Raw genomic sequence first — 17156 nt, 5'->3', positions numbered from 1 at the left:
AGAACGGGTCGTTTCGGATTAAAAAATAACACATGACAAATGAATCAGAACGGGCCGTTCCGGATTCAAAATTAGCACATAAAATGTGGAACTAGAACGGGCCGTTCCGGCCTAAAAATAAAAAAAATTGTTTGATTTTTATTTATCAAATCCAAAACTCAGAAACTAACATCAAATAATTAAATTTATTGAATATTAACATTATAAATATAACTAAATAAATTTATTAAAATTCAATACAACAATAAAGATCAATGGTGGCGGAAAACTAATTATATTATTCTCTAATGCTCATCTCAATTTTAATCCTGCTGGACTTTGGCCGACCCGCTGGGAAACTTGCCGCAATCACACTACATTACATTTAGTCTTACTGTAAATCTCCCAGCAGGTCATGCGAGCAAAGAATATGAACTTTTTGGAACTTGTCGCAATCACACCACATTACATTTAGTAAATCTCTTAGCGAGTCATGCGAGCAAGGGATATGAACTTTCTGGAACTTGTCGCAATCATACCACATTTCATTTAACCTTATTGTAAATGTCCCAACGGGTCATGCGAGCAACATAATCAGTTTCTGCCAACATAATCAGTTTCTTAGCGGGTCGGCCAAAGTCCAGCAGGATTAGAGAACAACATAATCAGTTTTCCGCCACAATTGATCTTTATTATTGTATTAAATTTTAATAAATTTATTTAGTTATATTTATAATGTTAATATTCAATAAATTTAATTATTTGATGTTAGTTTCTGAGTTTTAGTATTTGATAAGTGAAAATCGAACAATTTTTTTATTTATTTATAGGCCAGAACGACCCATTTTGGATTCAGAACGACTCGTTCTGGTTTCACATTTTATATGATGATTTTGAATCCGAAACGGCCCGTTCTGAAATCAGAACGGCCCATTCTGAACGTGAACAGTGAATGGTGCTAGTTGGGGAAATAAATTTGCACAGTTGCTACTTGGGTAATTTTTTTTAAAATACTATTATTTGAGTAAAAAATTACATGTATACACCAAAATACATAATATAAATTAATATATATATATATATATATATATATATATATATATATATATATATATAAAGTTATTGAGCGGTGGAACACTTAATAAAAGTTATACCGGTGTCGTTTGAATCTTCCTCGTGTATATATATATGTATATATATAACTATCAAATTTTGTAATAGTTATATTTTATTTAATAATAAATTTTTAATATAAATATATTTATTTAAAAATTATATATTTAACATACATATTTTAACATTACATTAATTAAATATAATAAATAATACTTTATCATAAAATACTAATTTATTTAAATATTATATTAATAATATTAATTAAATAATATCTTAATATTTCTATATTATTTTCAATATATATAATTAATACTATGTCATAAAATTACTATTTTATTTAAATATTTATAAAAATATTGTATTAATTTCATTGATTTAATATTATTTTGAAAATTTTATTTGATATTTTTTATTAATATATTTAAAATATTTTATAAAAATAATAATGAAAAATATTTTTTAAGATATATAGTTAATTTTAATAAAATTTATAATATATATATATATATATATATATATATATTTAAATAGTAATTAAATATGTAAAATAAAAGATAAATTGTCAAAAGTTCAATAAATTTAAATCTTGCTAAAGAAAAGTGGTGTAACATTTTTACATGTAAAAAGATGTTAATGTGTAAAGATGGTTTACATAATATTTTTTTAATGAAAGTTAATTTAATTTTAATGAAAAATTTAAAAATAAATAATATGTAATATATTAAAATGTGTTGAAGAGGAAGAAAGTAATTTTTAATAGAAAAGATGGAAGACAAAGGAAGAAAATGTAATTTAATTTAAATTTTATGGTTATTAAAATTAGGTTTAAATATATTTTTAATTCCTTAAATTTAAGATAAATTTATTTTGGTTCTTCAAATTTAAAATTATTATTTTTAATTTTTATAATTTTGAAAGTACTAAACTAAAATAGTTATGCAATATCAACTTTATTTAATATGATAATTTTATTAATAGAGATATTAATAAGTATATTTTATATAATAATATTTAGTAGATTTTTTAAAAAGATTTAAATATAAAATTAAAATAAGATTTTTTAAAATTATAAAGATTAAAAACAATAATTTTAAAATTAAATAATAAAAAATAAATATATGTTAAATTTAAGAGTAAACCTTAAAATTAAAATCGTAGGATAAGTTGTTGGGTGTGAGGGTAAAGGGAGAGCGAAGACGTAGTGTAACAGGAAAGTTGTTGGTCAAGGCCAAGGGCGGGTCGGGAGCATGTTTCGAGGGCTGAGCTTGGAGGCTCCCATGACTTGGTCTCCGTGTTTCAAACCAACATTTAAACCAAACATTACAAATAAGGTGCCACTGCCACACCCTCGCAGCCGCCAAGGTAACCTTTTCTTTGCATTAGTCTAACCTACTTCATTCGCTGCATCTCCTTCTCCTTCTCCTCGTTCCTTGTTACACTAAACACTTTCTTTTTAGATTCCTCATTCTCCATCTTATCCCAGGACATACTAGTGCGCACCGCTCCCGCACCGCTTCAGAAACAAACGCGATGGCGCTTACGTTTGAGGTTCACCTTCCGATTCTAATGCTGCCGCATTGTTTCACTTTTTATTGAACTGTTTGTGGATGTGGATACAATGACATATTTTTCCTAGATGAGGACTGAGAATCACTGTCCACGTGTTTCTCATGCTCGCTCGCGCCTGTTCTTTTAACTCTATTCTTAGGACTCTGCTCTGTTTATTTTCTCAGGTTCTTGGCAGATTCAACCGTGCTCGCGCTGCTCGGTTGACACTCCCTCATTTTGTGTGCCAGACTCCTTTGTTTATGCCTGTGGGCACACAAGGTCAAAGTTCATTTTCAGATTCTTCGTCATTTGGTTCCTGCAACAGATGAAATTTTCCTAGTGCTTTTAGTTATACTGCTTAATACTTTGCATAAGAAAATAAAACCCATCTTTTTAAATGAGTTACCAAGTTGTTTCTGTTTTGATTGGAGCAAATGACCGAAGAAATACTTCATCACATTTTGAAGTGAATTATTTTCCAATGGGCATTATTGGTTATTGCCTGTCTATAGAATTCACAATACTGAATGTTGGTGTTTGCACTGTTTGATTTGATTTTCTCGGTTTGTTGGGAATTTATTGGATTGCTTAATAGTTGTGGTTCACTTGGGATGCTGCAATTTATAGGGATTTTTGAATGATCAGGAACAATAAAAGGATTGACAAATAGCCAGCTTGAGGACATTGGTTGCCAAATTATACTTGGAAATACATATCACTTGGCCCTTCGACCTACTTCTGAGCTTCTCGATGAAGTTGGTGGTCTTCATAATTTTATGAATTGGCAACGGGCTCTGCTTACAGACTCTGGTGGCTTTCAAATGGTAATTAATTTATGGCCTCATGTATACCATTGCATGTACTGTTGTGATTTCCAGCATTCTTGCAACTGTGCTATTATCTTTCATCCTGTGAATAGTTTTGCATGTTAATTTTACATGGTGGTAAATTGATATTTGTTCATGCCACATAGCCTATGCCAAGAACGATAAATAAGAAAAACTTATTTTCATGATTTTTTATTGTTAATACACTGCATGAAAATTGCATAATAATGAAGAAAACAGAAAGTTGATACATTTCGAGTGTGGCATAACATAAGTTGTCCCTCCCTCCCCCTTTCCTTTTCACTTTTTAGATAGTAATAAATAAATTAGTGTAATGTTTTATGTCATTTATTTTTTAACCTTACAAAATGAAGAATCATATTTAACTCTTTTAAGAGAAGTGATAAAAGTAACCCGTTGTCAGGAGTGAACTGTGAGAATAGGCTTAACAAATTAACAACAAAGATATGCTTTGTGAAGTGGACCAATATTATACGTTTGTTGTTTGATAATAATGTTCAGAATCCTTGTTAAATGAAATCATTTTTATTTCATGGATGTTTTTAGGTTTCACTGTTGCATCTTGCTGATATCACAGAAAAAGGCGTGACTTTTCAGGTAATTTGTTTCCTTTCAAGATATAGACTAGATTTCAAAGGTGTGTTCTGCTTCACTCTTGATCAGTGTTCTCAAATCTGGTTTGTGACCATGCCTTCCAAACTGCCAACTTGACTGCATACCAGTTTGATTAAACCCTAAACCATCTTACCATTTCAATCTCCCAAAACAGTGAAAACTGGTTAAAGTTAAACTGTCCAAAACTGGAGAGTTGAACTAGTTTTGACTTGTAACAAATTTGCCTAGTTCTCTGCCAAACTGAAAATTAGTCTTAACTGGATCAAACATGGACTGAGTTAGCAATTTTTCCGATGTCTATATTGATTTCAGGTTACATAGAACAAAATTGTTAAAAAATGCTAGAGAAATTGAAAAAAAAAAAATGCATCAAATATATGTTTAACTTTACATATTTAGTCTCATACTTTTGGACACTCACACATTAATATACATATAATTATAATTATATATTACACAAGAATGGATAAAGTTACTCCAATAGTAACTTTAAAAGAATTACTCCTCATCTTAACCCTTCATTTTCTTTTAATCTAACAATCAAAGATGAATTACTCATTAAAACTGTTAGATTAAAAGAAAATGAAAAGTGAGGAGGATTCAGAATAAGTCTTTTAAAGTTACTCTTGGAATAACTTAATCCTAACTCTATATTATTTTGGTCCTTTAGTTGAACCACAAACCACCATGCTCCCTGGTTCTCTGAGCAAACAATTGTTTTTTTAAAATAGTGCAATGATAATAATGACATTGTTGAATCTTGAATGGGATTAAGAATTCATTTCCTTTCTTTGTAGTTTTTATTGACTTCATTAGCTGGCTGGACATTTTACTGATATTTGATAGAATATTTTATGATGCGTGGAAGAACACAAGAAGGAGGGTTGAATTGTGTTCTTAAAAACTTTTAGTACTTTTTTCATTTATTAATTCATTTAAAGAAGTTGTCTGTCATAAGACAATGTGCTTTGTCTTATTTATGAAAACAAAGTTATTTGACTGTTTTAAAACATTTGGTCTGTTGATATAACCTTATTTCCCTTTTATGATTTTTAAATTCACAAATATTTGTAGATATTCAGGGATACCTATTAACGGTCTGGATACCCTTTAATATAAATGGGGATGGATACAGGGGAAACTATACCTGCGCTCCCACCCACCAATTGGCATCCCTTGTGGATGCATGATATGATAATATTAAAATTTGAAGTGCATGTTTTTCTCGTTAATGGTATAATGGCTGTCATTTTACCCTCAACAAGTTTTGTACTTATTTAAATACTTTTTCAGTAAAAGAATTTATATTTAGTAAAGTTTTATGGAATTAATGTTATGAAGTACAATGCCATCTTTTGTTATTTGTAACAAAACTTTATTCTCTTGCTGCAGTCACCAGTAGATGGAAAACCAATGCTTCTAACACCTGAGGAATCAATTCAAATCCAAGTAAGAACATTAAGCTTTTCTCCATATTTTTATTTTAATTTTAACTGGGTGCTTTCTTTTTGCTATGTTGCATTTAAAATGTATAGGAAATTACAGGAGTCTGCTTAATGTGATTTGCTTTTAAATAAAATATTTCCTTGTTTTAAATTAGTTATATCTACTGTATTTCTGAACTGAGGGAGGGTTGATCTTTCTATATAACTTCCATTAACATTTGGACTTTATCTCTTATAAAAAGGTTTTATCCTTCATATTTGCTTCCCTTCCCCCCTTATAGCAAGATTTTGATGTTCTCTACTCTTGATTCAACTTTATCCCAATTAGTTTATAGAAAGCAATTGCAAACGGAATTCAAGAAAACTTGTAGTACTCTTCAGTATACTAGCAATGGAATATGACTAATTCTTAGTCATTCTCAGTTTTGTGTATTTTCTTAAGATATTTTTTTTTTCTTCTCTTTCTATACATGGAAAATGTCCCCAGTCCCCACTTAGTCCATTAATAGTCTATATATAGAAGTTCTACACTAGTACTGTACAATCGATAAATGTCACTTAAACAATGACATCCTTTCTCCTTCTATATTTGGTTCTCTTTCTGTCTAAATTCAACAGTTAAGATATTCATTTATTGTTGTGACAATTTTTCCCCCTGCATCATTTTGAAAGATATGATGCTCTATTGTTTTACATGCTTTCATATTTTTTCCATACAAATACAGAATAGAATTGGAGCAGATATCATTATGGCTCTCGATGATGTTGTAAAGACCACCATTACTGGTCCACGAATTGAGGAAGCTATGTATCGAACACTTAGATGGATAGACAGATGTATAGCAGGTAAATGTTGAAATATGGCTCAAAGAGTTGAAAGAAAGAGAGTTGAATTATGTCCCTTGACGAACTTTAGCCTAACCTTCACAACTGATATTCTTCTTCAGATTTGTTTTTGCTCAAGATGTTTTATTGGCTCATAGATGATATTTAGAAGAAAGGAAATGATATTCAAAATCATTGATATATGCTTAGTAGATATAAAATGATTGTACATAGATGTTTAGAAGCAAGATAATATTAATCAGTGTCAAAAGTGGTGCGTTTGGAGGTTATCCAAAAGCTGATTTCACAAACCAAAAGACTTTGATTGTGCTTCTGAATGTGAAAAACAAAACAATTTTAAATCAAACTTCCCCGAATTGATAATTAACTAATATAAAAAAAATTTCTGTATAAGACAATGTTTTGTTGTAAATGATATGTTTAGAACATAGTTTTAAAAACCGGACCGGTCATCAAACCGGTTAGGGTACTGGGTCAGTGGGTCAAAGGTTGAACTGGTAGGTCACTAATTGAACTGCATGACCCGGTTTTTATTAATTTTTTTAAAAAAAATATTCATGTTAAATATATTTTATACTTATAAATTTTAATAAATTTATATTCTATTTTAAATTTCAATTTTCATCTTATTTAAAATTATCTTTATTTTTATTTTGTATAAAGAAATACATAAAAAAATTACATGTTAAACTGTATATTAATATAAATTAAAAATATAAATAATATGTACATATATAATATGCTTGTAACCCTTTGTTAAAGAAGGGAGAATCCCCATCTACTCAGTTCATGCAGATGGAAACATAGTTTATACTGACCGGATCAACGGTCATTTCATTTGGGATGTTAACCCAGAAATGTGCGATCCTGAGTGTGATTGTTGGATGCATTCAGAAGATACCAGTGAGGAAGAAGATAGTGAATCAGATAGTGATGATGAGGGATGGACTACACCCTGCAAGTCACCTCCTCGTTATATTATTAAATATATAATTTAAAATTAATAATATGCTATAAAAGTTATTTAAATTACATATACTACAAATAAATACATTAGAATAAGTAGTTATTGTTATGTTTAATAAGACTCTTTGTTCTTCCATTAAAAGATTCAATTCTTATTGTTATTTTTGTAGTTTGTGGTCCCTTAAAAAAAAAAAATTATGGTTGAACCGGTTTGACCTACCGGTTCACTGGTCGGACCGGCTAGACCACCGGTTCCCGGTTCAACTGATCCGACTGGCCGGTTCGATCCAGTTTTTAAACACTGATTTAGAAGCTAGATGATGGCAGTATAACTGCAAAAACTAGGACAAGGGTAGGAGGATACTGCATAGAAGATTTTAATAATCATTCACCCACAAATCACTTGGGTTACGTCTGGTCTCTACCTCAATAGTTTTTCTCATTGTAATCACTCCTAAATTACAAACATTCTTTCTTACAAGCCACCTCATGCTTCTTAACACTACAATTTTTTTCCAAGCTTCTTCAGGCTCAACACCACAGCTCAACCAATTGTCCACTAACTTTCCTAGTTAGCTTGGTACCACAGTCCATTAGTATTAATCCTCATTAATCAGCCTTCTTAGAAGCTCAATCTTCTTAAAAAAAAATACAAGACTATGATTTTCTGCTCTTTTAACACTCAATGAGTGGATGCACAGTATAACAAAAGCTCACAAACACTCTTTAAAATATTACAAACGATTAAGTACTAGAGGGATTGACTAGGAAGGGGCCTCTTTAGAAGATACTTTCTCTCTCCTTAGAAGCATGAATTTTGCCAATGTGTTACATTTCCTTCTCTTGATGAGTTTTGCAAGTAGCTTCCTTAAACAAACCGTTTATAGCTGTTAAATCAGTCAAACTTGTTTAGAAATTGCTTATCAATCATTTTCATTGCAATATCTTTTTGATTGAGTTTTGACCATTTCTGATTTTGGAACCTTTTTCTTCTAATGGTTTAAAACATTCCTTCTGAAAATCATTTCTTATAACTTATAAGGATGATAGCTTGTTGAGTTGTGGGATTTTCTTGAAAAAGATAGAATTGCGAAAGACAATAGAAGGGAAAGTTTATTTAGTTTGCCATTCTTGAGTTTCTTTTATTCAATCACTAGCAAATTAGATACTTCGTTGTAGAATAGAGAGAGTAAAAGTGATTTATGTTTTTCTCTTAGCATGTGCTATGTATAAAGTTATGGTCTCATGTAAAGCATGGTCTGTTTGTAAAAGGTTTGATATTTATTTTATAATGAATGTTGAATTGAAATGGTAGGCCATATTTTTTAATCCTACTCATAGTTTTCTAGCACTGCCTGCTTTGCATGCTGAATATCAATGCATGTTGCCTTATGTTAACAGCTCACAAGAGACCTCATGATCAGAATTTGTTTGGTATTGTGCAAGGTGGTTTAGATCCTGTATTGAGGTGAGTTTCAGCACAAAGCATAACCTTCTTGTTATTTGCTGTGAATTATATTCAGTTTCCCGATTATTGTTTTACCAGTTTGGTAGTTGTATATTGCTTATAAATATGATATTTTGTAATCAGGGATATCTGTGTCAAAGGTATGGTGGAGCGCAATTTGCCTGGGTAGGTGTAAATTCTTGTCAACATGCAAACTGTGCATGTCTTTTCAAATAATTTTTATATTTTTTGGATGCACTTTGTGAACTAAACTATAGTGTACTGGGCATGTTGGCCGGTTTGGCTAGCCTGGTTTTGGGTACATTGCCTTCCTTAACTGGACTTGGTCAATTATTCATAAATAATCTGTACAATGTCTTTATTTCCTTTTTAAGAGATATGTTTTAAGCTTAAAAATAAATTTCCATTGTTAAATGCATTTAATTTGTTATTTGACTATTATTTACCTCTGATTTATATGCATTATGCAAATTTCTATTTTTGGGTAGGAGGGGGACCCCAAACTTGTGGCCTTACTGCTGTATTTGTCTAATCCGATTTTTAACACATTGGACTTAATTGCTAGTGTCTACTGATAGATGATTAGTCTATTGGAGGACAAAAAGAGTTTTTTTTTTTTTTGAAGGATGTAAAATTGATGTATTCTTCATGTGATTAAATCATTTCCATTTATCCCATATTTGATGGTTTGGACTTTGGACATATGAGAAAACCAATATAAGTCCCTCCTGTCGGTAGTGTTGATCAAATTTCGGATAGCTCACTAATAGAGGTATAGGAAAACCAAGAAAACTCTAATTGAAATCAATTAAAATACTTAGATTTACATTCTCTCTAAATAAAAATATTTTTGATCCATGTATTCTGACTCAGTCTAGTGGGAAAAAACCCCTATGGTGGTTGTTATTTACCCCAAATTTAGTAACATCCATGGATGTCTGGAAACTAAATACTTATTGGAGAATTTGTTTTAGTATATAACTATATATGATATTTAGAAAATGTGCATAAATATTTTCTTCTATGAATTTACACAAATTAGAATGAACCTTACAGACCATCCCTCACAATCTGCACTGGAAGGCATGCATTATTTACATGGTCATGTTTGGATAATTTTACTTGCATATGGCGTTTTTTAGCCCAGCAAAGAATGTAATTTTCATATAGACATCACTTGCTTTTAATATATGAACGCCAGCAGAAGACTCTTGACACTAATAGTTTTTTCAGTAGTGATGTGGAGTTATTCTTTTGTCACAGCTATGCTATTGGTGGTCTTTCAGGCGGTGAAGATAAAAATTCATTTTGGCGAGTTGTTGCTCAGTGCACTGCTGCCTTGCCAGAGGATAAACCACGATATGTTATGGTCAGAATGACTTCATATCAACCTTTTTTATCCAAAAAAAAGTCAATATAATGTCTCACATTTTGCATGAACTTTCAGGGAGTTGGTTATCCACTTGATATTGTTGTCTGTAGTGCTTTGGGTGCTGACATGTATGACTGTGTGTATCCTACCCGTACAGCACGCTTTGGCACTGCTCTCGTTCCTGAGGTGATCATTTTTATTTTATTCTTTTTATTGATAATTTCTAACATTCTTTCTTCACACATACATAACAGTCATGTACATATATCCATCATTGTGTTTATCCTACCCGTACAACGTGTTACAAATAATTTTACAATCACCAAGGCACTGGTAAGAAAGTGGCAATCATTTTGTGCATCTGACAAAAATTGAAATAAAAAACTCTAGTTTGATGGCTCGTGATGTTGTCTCCCTAATCCCTATTGGGCTCTAGTGATTCAACTTTTTGGTTGCACTTATTTTAATATATTTGGAATAGTGCTAATTTTAAAGAAGTCGCTAAATCCCACATATTCACACAATTTCTTTTGAACCTTTTTTCCTTTAACTTTGTAGGGAGTATTGAAACTAAAACATAGACAAATGGCTGATGACACTCGTCCAATTGATCCTACTTGCCCTTGTATGGTATGTTTGTAAGAGGTCAATTTTTTACTTGATAAAACTGTTTGCAGAAATCAGCATGTGTTTTAGTTTATTTCTTCTGTCACAGGTTTGCAAGACCTACAGCAGGGCTTACATCCATTGCCTTGTGACAAAAGATGCAATGGGGTCTCAACTTTTGTCATATCATAATTTATACTACATGATGCAGGTACAAGCAATATCATCTTGTAAAAATACTCTTAAAACTATTTTGTTGTGCATTTGCGTATAAGTAAGATTAAAGTCATTGTATTTTCAAAATTTGCAGCTCAGTAGGAATCTACACTCTTCAATAGTTGAAGGGAGGTTCCCAGAGTATGTTCACACTTAATTATTCTCTCCTTCATTTTATATCATGATCTGAATTGATACTTTCCATTCGGCAATTTCCTTCCTTCTTTATATGCCACTAATCATATATTTTTTTTGTTTTGGCTTTTTGTAGGTTTGTATGTGACTTTCTGCGCAAAATGGTATGCTAGAGAAAATTACATCAACCTTTCTCGAATTTTGGGCACATTACATTGACATGTGTTTATTTTTATTTTTATTATTATTTGTAATATTCTTTGTATATTATTAATATTTCTTTATGTATACACAGCACAAAAATCAGTACCTCCTTGAGAAGACATGTTTTTTATTTGTTTGTCATCATTTCCTGTATCACAAATAACTGGATGATTACTTACATCTTCATATTGCAGTTCCCAAAAGGTGATGTTCCTGAATGGGTCTGCGATGCCATGAAGGTTGCTGGAATTGATATTTCTTCCTGTTGTGCTCAGTTTTCATCATGCCAAGAATATGATTCCAAAAATATGGTGGAAGAAGAAGAGGTTGTTAGTTTAATGAGGTAAAAATGATAGACAGACAAACAGAAATCGAAGTTACACCGAAGAGATACACATGATTTATTGCGGCATAAATTTTGTATCCTGCTTATGTCGCTTCCGTAACAGTTATGAAAAAGTTAGGATTTTTTCTGGGGTAGGGGGAATTCCTTCTTGGTTCTTATTAATTTATTATCACACTCATCAGAAGATTCGTCTTATATTCTAGAAGAATGTAAGATGATGGATAGGTTAGTCTTGAATGAATGTAGGTTCAGGTATTGTTTTCATAGTACACTTGGTGAGAGTGAAGCGAAGCTTAAATATATCTTACATGCACAAGTTTGACAACATTACATATATGATATTCATTTTAGTTCAGATGTTTAAACTCAAGACAGAAGAACTATTACAGCAATTCTGCATGCAAGAACTCTTGTAATACTAAGTACATTTCATAGAGTTTTTATGTAACTTATTTATTAGATAAAATTTTGTTAAACATTTGATTAAACTGCTTACATGATTGCATTTTGAAATTTCTTCAGAATCATTGCCTTCATTATTTACCACATTATGATACTTCTAGGTAGTTGGAACTTGTTCTCAATACCAGATCTCTATTTATGAAAGTTAATGTAAACATATATTCATGTTTAGTTTGTTTTATGTTATTTATTTTTGTTTTTAATTTGAATTTAACTAGTGATATTATGTTGCAAGAAAATTAAGGACGACTACTTGTCTGTTCAATGAACCTTTAGGATCAATTATTCTTATCGCAATGTAAGTTAAAATGTAAAATTTATGATAGAAGGTGGTTAACATTTGAAAATTAATTTTATTAAAGGTAATTTTTGTTAATTTAAAAAAGGTTTTTTTATTCCGTCCGATGATGCTTTGCTTTTCTTGACCCCTCGAATCATGAAAGTATTTTAATGGAATTTTAATAAATGAATTTCATAAATTTTTATAGGTAAAGAAATTACAATGATCGCAGTGAATTTCATTTGATGCAAGAGTAGTACATCTTAACGATAATAATAGGTACAGGTTCTTATTTTACCTATATAATTCTTAACAAGAATTTTGATACTCCGTGTGTAATTTTAACGTAAAAGGGCAAATTATTGAAAAGGAAAGCGATAATTACTCATTTAATTAAGATAGGTGAATTTTTTTCTTATTGGATATTGTATCCATATCATGGACCTAGCTTTAACAAGAACATTCATTTTGAACAAGAATGTTTTTTAACCTGATTTTTTTTTCTTCGTTCAAATTATACAAGATTGACTCGAGAATATTACTGCTCAATGAAGGACCATAGTCAAGAAAATTACAATAATGTTTAAATATATCTTATATATTTCTAATTACTTCAAATGATATGTATTACATTTTTGTTTTTTAATACAATAACGATTTTCTTATATATACACATATAAAAATTCTTACTTTTATATTGTTCATGAATGCTTCTAAAACAATAATAATTTTTAGAAATATTCTACGCTCATTTATTAAATTATATTGTTTTTAATTCCTTAAATTAAAAATATTCTTTGTCTTATAATTTTAAATTTTTTATATTCAAATTTTATTAAAAAAATTCATTAAATATTATTATATAAAATATATTTATTAATATCTTTATTAATAAAAAATATTATATTAAATTTAATTAATATATATAACGATTTCAATTTATCACTTTAAATATATATTATTAGTAACAACAAAGATTAAAATAAAATTATTAAAAATTATAAGATTAAAAAAACTATTTTTAAGTTTAAAAACAAAAATAAACTTGTCCTAACTTGAAGAGAGTAAAAATATATTCAAAAGATTTATATTTTTTCATCCTTCAACTTCAACCCTAAAACCCTCACGGTGTCACTCGCCACTGTGTTTCTTGTTTCTCACTTCCACCGATAATTTTTCATATCACTTATAGCCGTCGACGGTTCCAAACCCAATTTGTTATCTCTCTGCGACTTCCAGGTACGCTACTCTCTCCATGTTTTCACGCTTGGTTCTGTCTTCATTTTCCATTTTTGTTCACTATTTGTAGTTGAACGAAGAAACCTACCTTCATATGTGTAAAGCTTTTTGAGGTTAGCTAATTTATATTGTATCTAGCAACGGAAGCATAGAGCGAGTGATTTCAATTTCATGTTTGGAACCCACCTGTTAGTGCCTGGTACCAATACAGTGTTGTTAAATACGGCTGCGATCAGGGTTGAAGTGCTTCGATTTCATTTAAGTTATTATAAATCTCAATGAAACTGAAATCCTGGTAACAGAGCTTTGATCTCAGACAACTAGGAGATTGGGGGTTATGATGACTAATTGTAGCTCTAGGAAATGAACATGATTACTCATTGGCAAATGTCAAGAAGCTCTGCTCTGCCTGCTTAACATTAAGTAGTCTGTGATATTGTTGCTGGTATAAGTGCCAAAACATTGTTTGTGTATGAGTTATTAGATGATCCTCCTTCTATGGTACACTCCTTTTAGTGGAATCACCGGGATTGGCCTAGTGATGAGAGGTTCGGGTAAGATATACAAAGTCTTAAATTTGAACTTTGTTCTTGTCATGGTAATTCGTGTAGATAAAAAAGTAAAAATAAAAAAAAGTCCTATTCGTGAGATTACTGTAGGTGATATTTTAAGTATACTTTTACCTGTCCTTAAAGATCTCAAATTTATCACGACATTCTAACTGATATTGGAATTACATATCTTTACTAACCCAAGAAAGGATGATTTGAAATCAAATCATGCCTCTCCCAAGTAAAGACAAACCCCTTTCCGTAATATTCATTTCCTCAAATCAACCCCAGTTCAGATGCCTTTCCTTGAATCCTCTGTTTGGAAATCTACAGGCTTTCTGTTTCACCTTCATCAATTTCCAATGGCAAGTGCATAATGTAGTTTTTATGCAGAAAATTTTCTACTTTTGATTATGTATTGTTACTGTTTTTATTTGTGTTTGTGTATGTTATTCCTTGGTTGTGATGTGACATAAGTGTTTGGTTTTGATGATTATTGATTTGTTTTGTCTCTTGCAGGAAAAGATGCCGTTGGGGATCATTTTAGGAATAGCAAGGACATTTCGAAGGAAGCGGACATCTTCCCTTGACATTCTTTCACCAAAACGTGCGCCTAGTGGATATTACAAGGGAAAGAATTGCAAACCTACTGGTTTCCACACTCGCAAAGGTTTGTTTCTTCAATTTAAGTTGTGGTTTTAATCTATGTTTGTTTGTTTAAGAAGCACTTATCTTGAACTAGAATACACTTCTGTCGTCTAATCTGACTTTGATTATATCTTGAGCCTTGTCAACTGCTTGATTGCATACATACTTTGTTTTCTTTAATACAAATGGGGCATATTTATTAGTTTGCTAATGGTAATATCTTCTTAATTGTGGTAAACTAGAATAAGCTGTATGATTAATGTTTCTTTCAAAACTTGTGTCTTTTTCAATTCTAGTAAAAAAACTTATGACTTCTTAAATCTTATTCTAGTTTCACTGTACTGACTTTGATTGACGAGGATTGTTGGGTGTGAAAGATGCTCACTTGTTTTCACTTGATCTTTACGAGGGCTGATCTTTACATATCTATTATTTGGGTTGGTTGACTGAAATTACTTGCATTTCTACATCCAGCTCTAAAAATTGAGAAAATTACATTGACACTCCCTAAAGTTCTACGAAATTGCACCAACACCCCCTACTTTTTTAAGGTTTACAGTAACATCCTTATAGGAGGTCACAATGTAATGTTTTTAAATAATTGAGGGGGGTTAAAGTAATGATGTATAGGAAGTGCTAGTGTAATATTTTTAAAACAATTAAGGGGGGTTATTGTAGGGGTAGAAAAAGTAGGAGATATTTATGCAATTTCTCAAAACTTCAGGAAGTGTCTGTGTTCTTTATTCTTAAAAATTTGTGGCCTTGGTAATATTTTGGTTGTTTCTTTATATCCTAAATGTCTACAGTTAGTAAATGTGGTTTTCTAAAACTCGGTATTCATTACTGAGGTTGTATTTATAATTTTGTATGTTGTAATAAAATAATTTATCTAGCTACATACATATTATATTAATGTATTTTTTTTCTGTACTTTCAAATTAAATGTAAATTTCCGTATTGTTGCAGGTGGGTATGTAGTGTTGCAAGAAAAATTGCCAAATTATGTAGTTCCTGATTTGACTGATTTCAAGGTTTGCATCTTCCACTCAATCTTATCACTATTGTTTTTTGTTCACCTGTTTTTCTTCCACACGTTTACTGTGCTGAAGTTAATGATAACTTACGGCTTCATGAATGACTAGGGGTCAAGAATTTCTGTGAATTTAACACGATTATGGATTTAGTATTTCTCATGCACTGTTAGTGGCAACTGATTCATATAATTCCTTCTTTTATGCAGCTCAAACCGTATGTATCTCAGTGTCCTTTAGAAGTCAATGCCTCTGAGGCTTCCCAAACGGCTAAACAAACAAAATTAGTGTAAGACTCTTTCTTTGTAACTGCAGATATTTTTCCATGAAGAGGAGTTGGCAGGCCCTTCATTTTGTTGTTTGTTCTCACTCGTTTTGAACTATAACATCTTGAGTAATTATTGACCGGCACAAATATTTGATATTTTGATTGGATATTAACCTATCAATCAATATCATTCATATATGTAATGCGATGAATGATTTGGACTATCAAAATTATCAATAAATTTTACCTGTTATGCCCCAATTATTTTGGTTATGTTTGGATGATGGAGTTGTTAATAATTGAGTGGAATTGTAAAAATTGAGAAGACCTTAAACCATTGTTTGGGAATTTTTCATTAATGAAAAGAGATGATCAAAGGGGATTTGCATTACTCAAATTTGCCAAATTTCAAATCCCCCGACATTTTGGGGGTTATCTCTGAGTTATTTACAGTATTAACCATAACCATTCCTTATTTTTTTTTTAATTTTATTTCCGTAGCATATTATATTCAGGCACCGTAACCCAGTTAAACACCCTCTCCTTCCGTAGGGGTGTCGATGTTTTGGAAGTATTTTAACAAATAAAAATTATAATTATTAGCATACTATTTTTAAAAGTACAGTAAGTGATATTAAAGCATATACCGACATACGTACCCAGACGGAATCGTAATAACTAAAATTGGAAGTGCAATATTGGAACTAAAATTTGTGATTTTTTCTACTTCATGAATTACCAGTGACTTTCGAACCTTGGAGAGCAACTTCCCTTAAAAAATTTTAAACAAAAATTAATAACTTTGACACTTTTTTACGCAACCGTGGTTTCAATTTTCAAACCATTCGATAAAACTACCATACCCCATTGTTTTCGAAACTCGCAAGCGAATTGGTTACATACAATAAAGAGAAAATGAGAAATGCTGAACAAGATAAGTTGCATGAAAATTATACTTAGGTGCGTG

General features: G+C 30.8%; 2 protein-coding genes across 3 annotated transcripts; both read left to right on the top strand.

Annotated features, from left to right (window-relative positions):
• The first annotated feature begins 2267 nt into the window (after nt 1-2267).
• LOC109787925 (uncharacterized) lies at nt 2268-12198 on the top strand. Of its 2 annotated transcripts, none has more exons than XM_020346523.3 (16): nt 2268-2457; nt 2579-2643; nt 2829-2922; nt 3289-3467; nt 4038-4088; nt 5499-5555; nt 6277-6397; nt 8765-8831; nt 8955-8996; nt 10095-10200; nt 10279-10389; nt 10762-10833; nt 10919-11020; nt 11120-11166; nt 11297-11324; nt 11559-12198. In XM_020346523.3, exons 1-16 carry the CDS (start codon nt 2343-2345, stop codon nt 11709-11711), a joined length of 1410 nt encoding a protein of 469 aa, XP_020202112.1. In that variant the 5' UTR covers nt 2268-2342; the 3' UTR covers nt 11712-12198. The 2 variants fall into 2 exon arrangements, with proteins under 2 accessions (XP_020202112.1, XP_020202113.1); XM_020346524.3 differs by having other exon boundaries at nt 2553-2643.
• Nucleotides 12199-13534: 1336 nt separating this feature from the next.
• On the top strand, nt 13535-16450 carry LOC109787932 (uncharacterized). The gene is made up of 4 exons (XM_020346533.2): nt 13535-13691; nt 14762-14912; nt 15857-15921; nt 16131-16450. The coding sequence occupies exons 2-4, from the start codon at nt 14768-14770 to the stop codon at nt 16212-16214; spliced, it is 294 nt and encodes a 97-aa protein (XP_020202122.1). The 5' UTR covers nt 13535-13691; nt 14762-14767; the 3' UTR covers nt 16215-16450.
• The last annotated feature ends 706 nt before the right edge of the window (nt 16451-17156 follow it).

Source organism: Cajanus cajan, chromosome 6 (genome assembly GCF_000230855.2).
Source record: "Cajanus cajan strain Asha chromosome 6, NIPB_CcT2T_4, whole genome shotgun sequence".
Lineage (NCBI taxonomy): Eukaryota > Viridiplantae > Streptophyta > Magnoliopsida > Fabales > Fabaceae > Cajanus > Cajanus cajan.
This window is presented reverse-complemented; position numbering and strand designations above follow the sequence as displayed.

Excerpts from the sequence above, each read along its gene's own strand:
- LOC109787925 (XM_020346523.3), top strand. The coding sequence starts at position 2,343 with ATGTTTCGAGGGCTGAGCTTGGAGGCTCCCATGACTTGGTCTCCGTGT. Across the intron at positions 2,458-2,578 it reads ACACCCTCGCAGCCGCCAAG|GACATACTAGTGCGCACCGC; the intron begins GTAACCTTTTCT and ends ATCTTATCCCAG. Across the intron at positions 10,201-10,278 it reads ATAAACCACGATATGTTATG|GGAGTTGGTTATCCACTTGA; the intron begins GTCAGAATGACT and ends ATGAACTTTCAG.
- LOC109787932 (XM_020346533.2), top strand. The coding sequence starts at position 14,768 with ATGCCGTTGGGGATCATTTTAGGAATAGCAAGGACATTTCGAAGGAAG. Across the intron at positions 14,913-15,856 it reads TGGTTTCCACACTCGCAAAG|GTGGGTATGTAGTGTTGCAA; the intron begins GTTTGTTTCTTC and ends GTATTGTTGCAG. Across the intron at positions 15,922-16,130 it reads CTGATTTGACTGATTTCAAG|CTCAAACCGTATGTATCTCA; the intron begins GTTTGCATCTTC and ends TCTTTTATGCAG.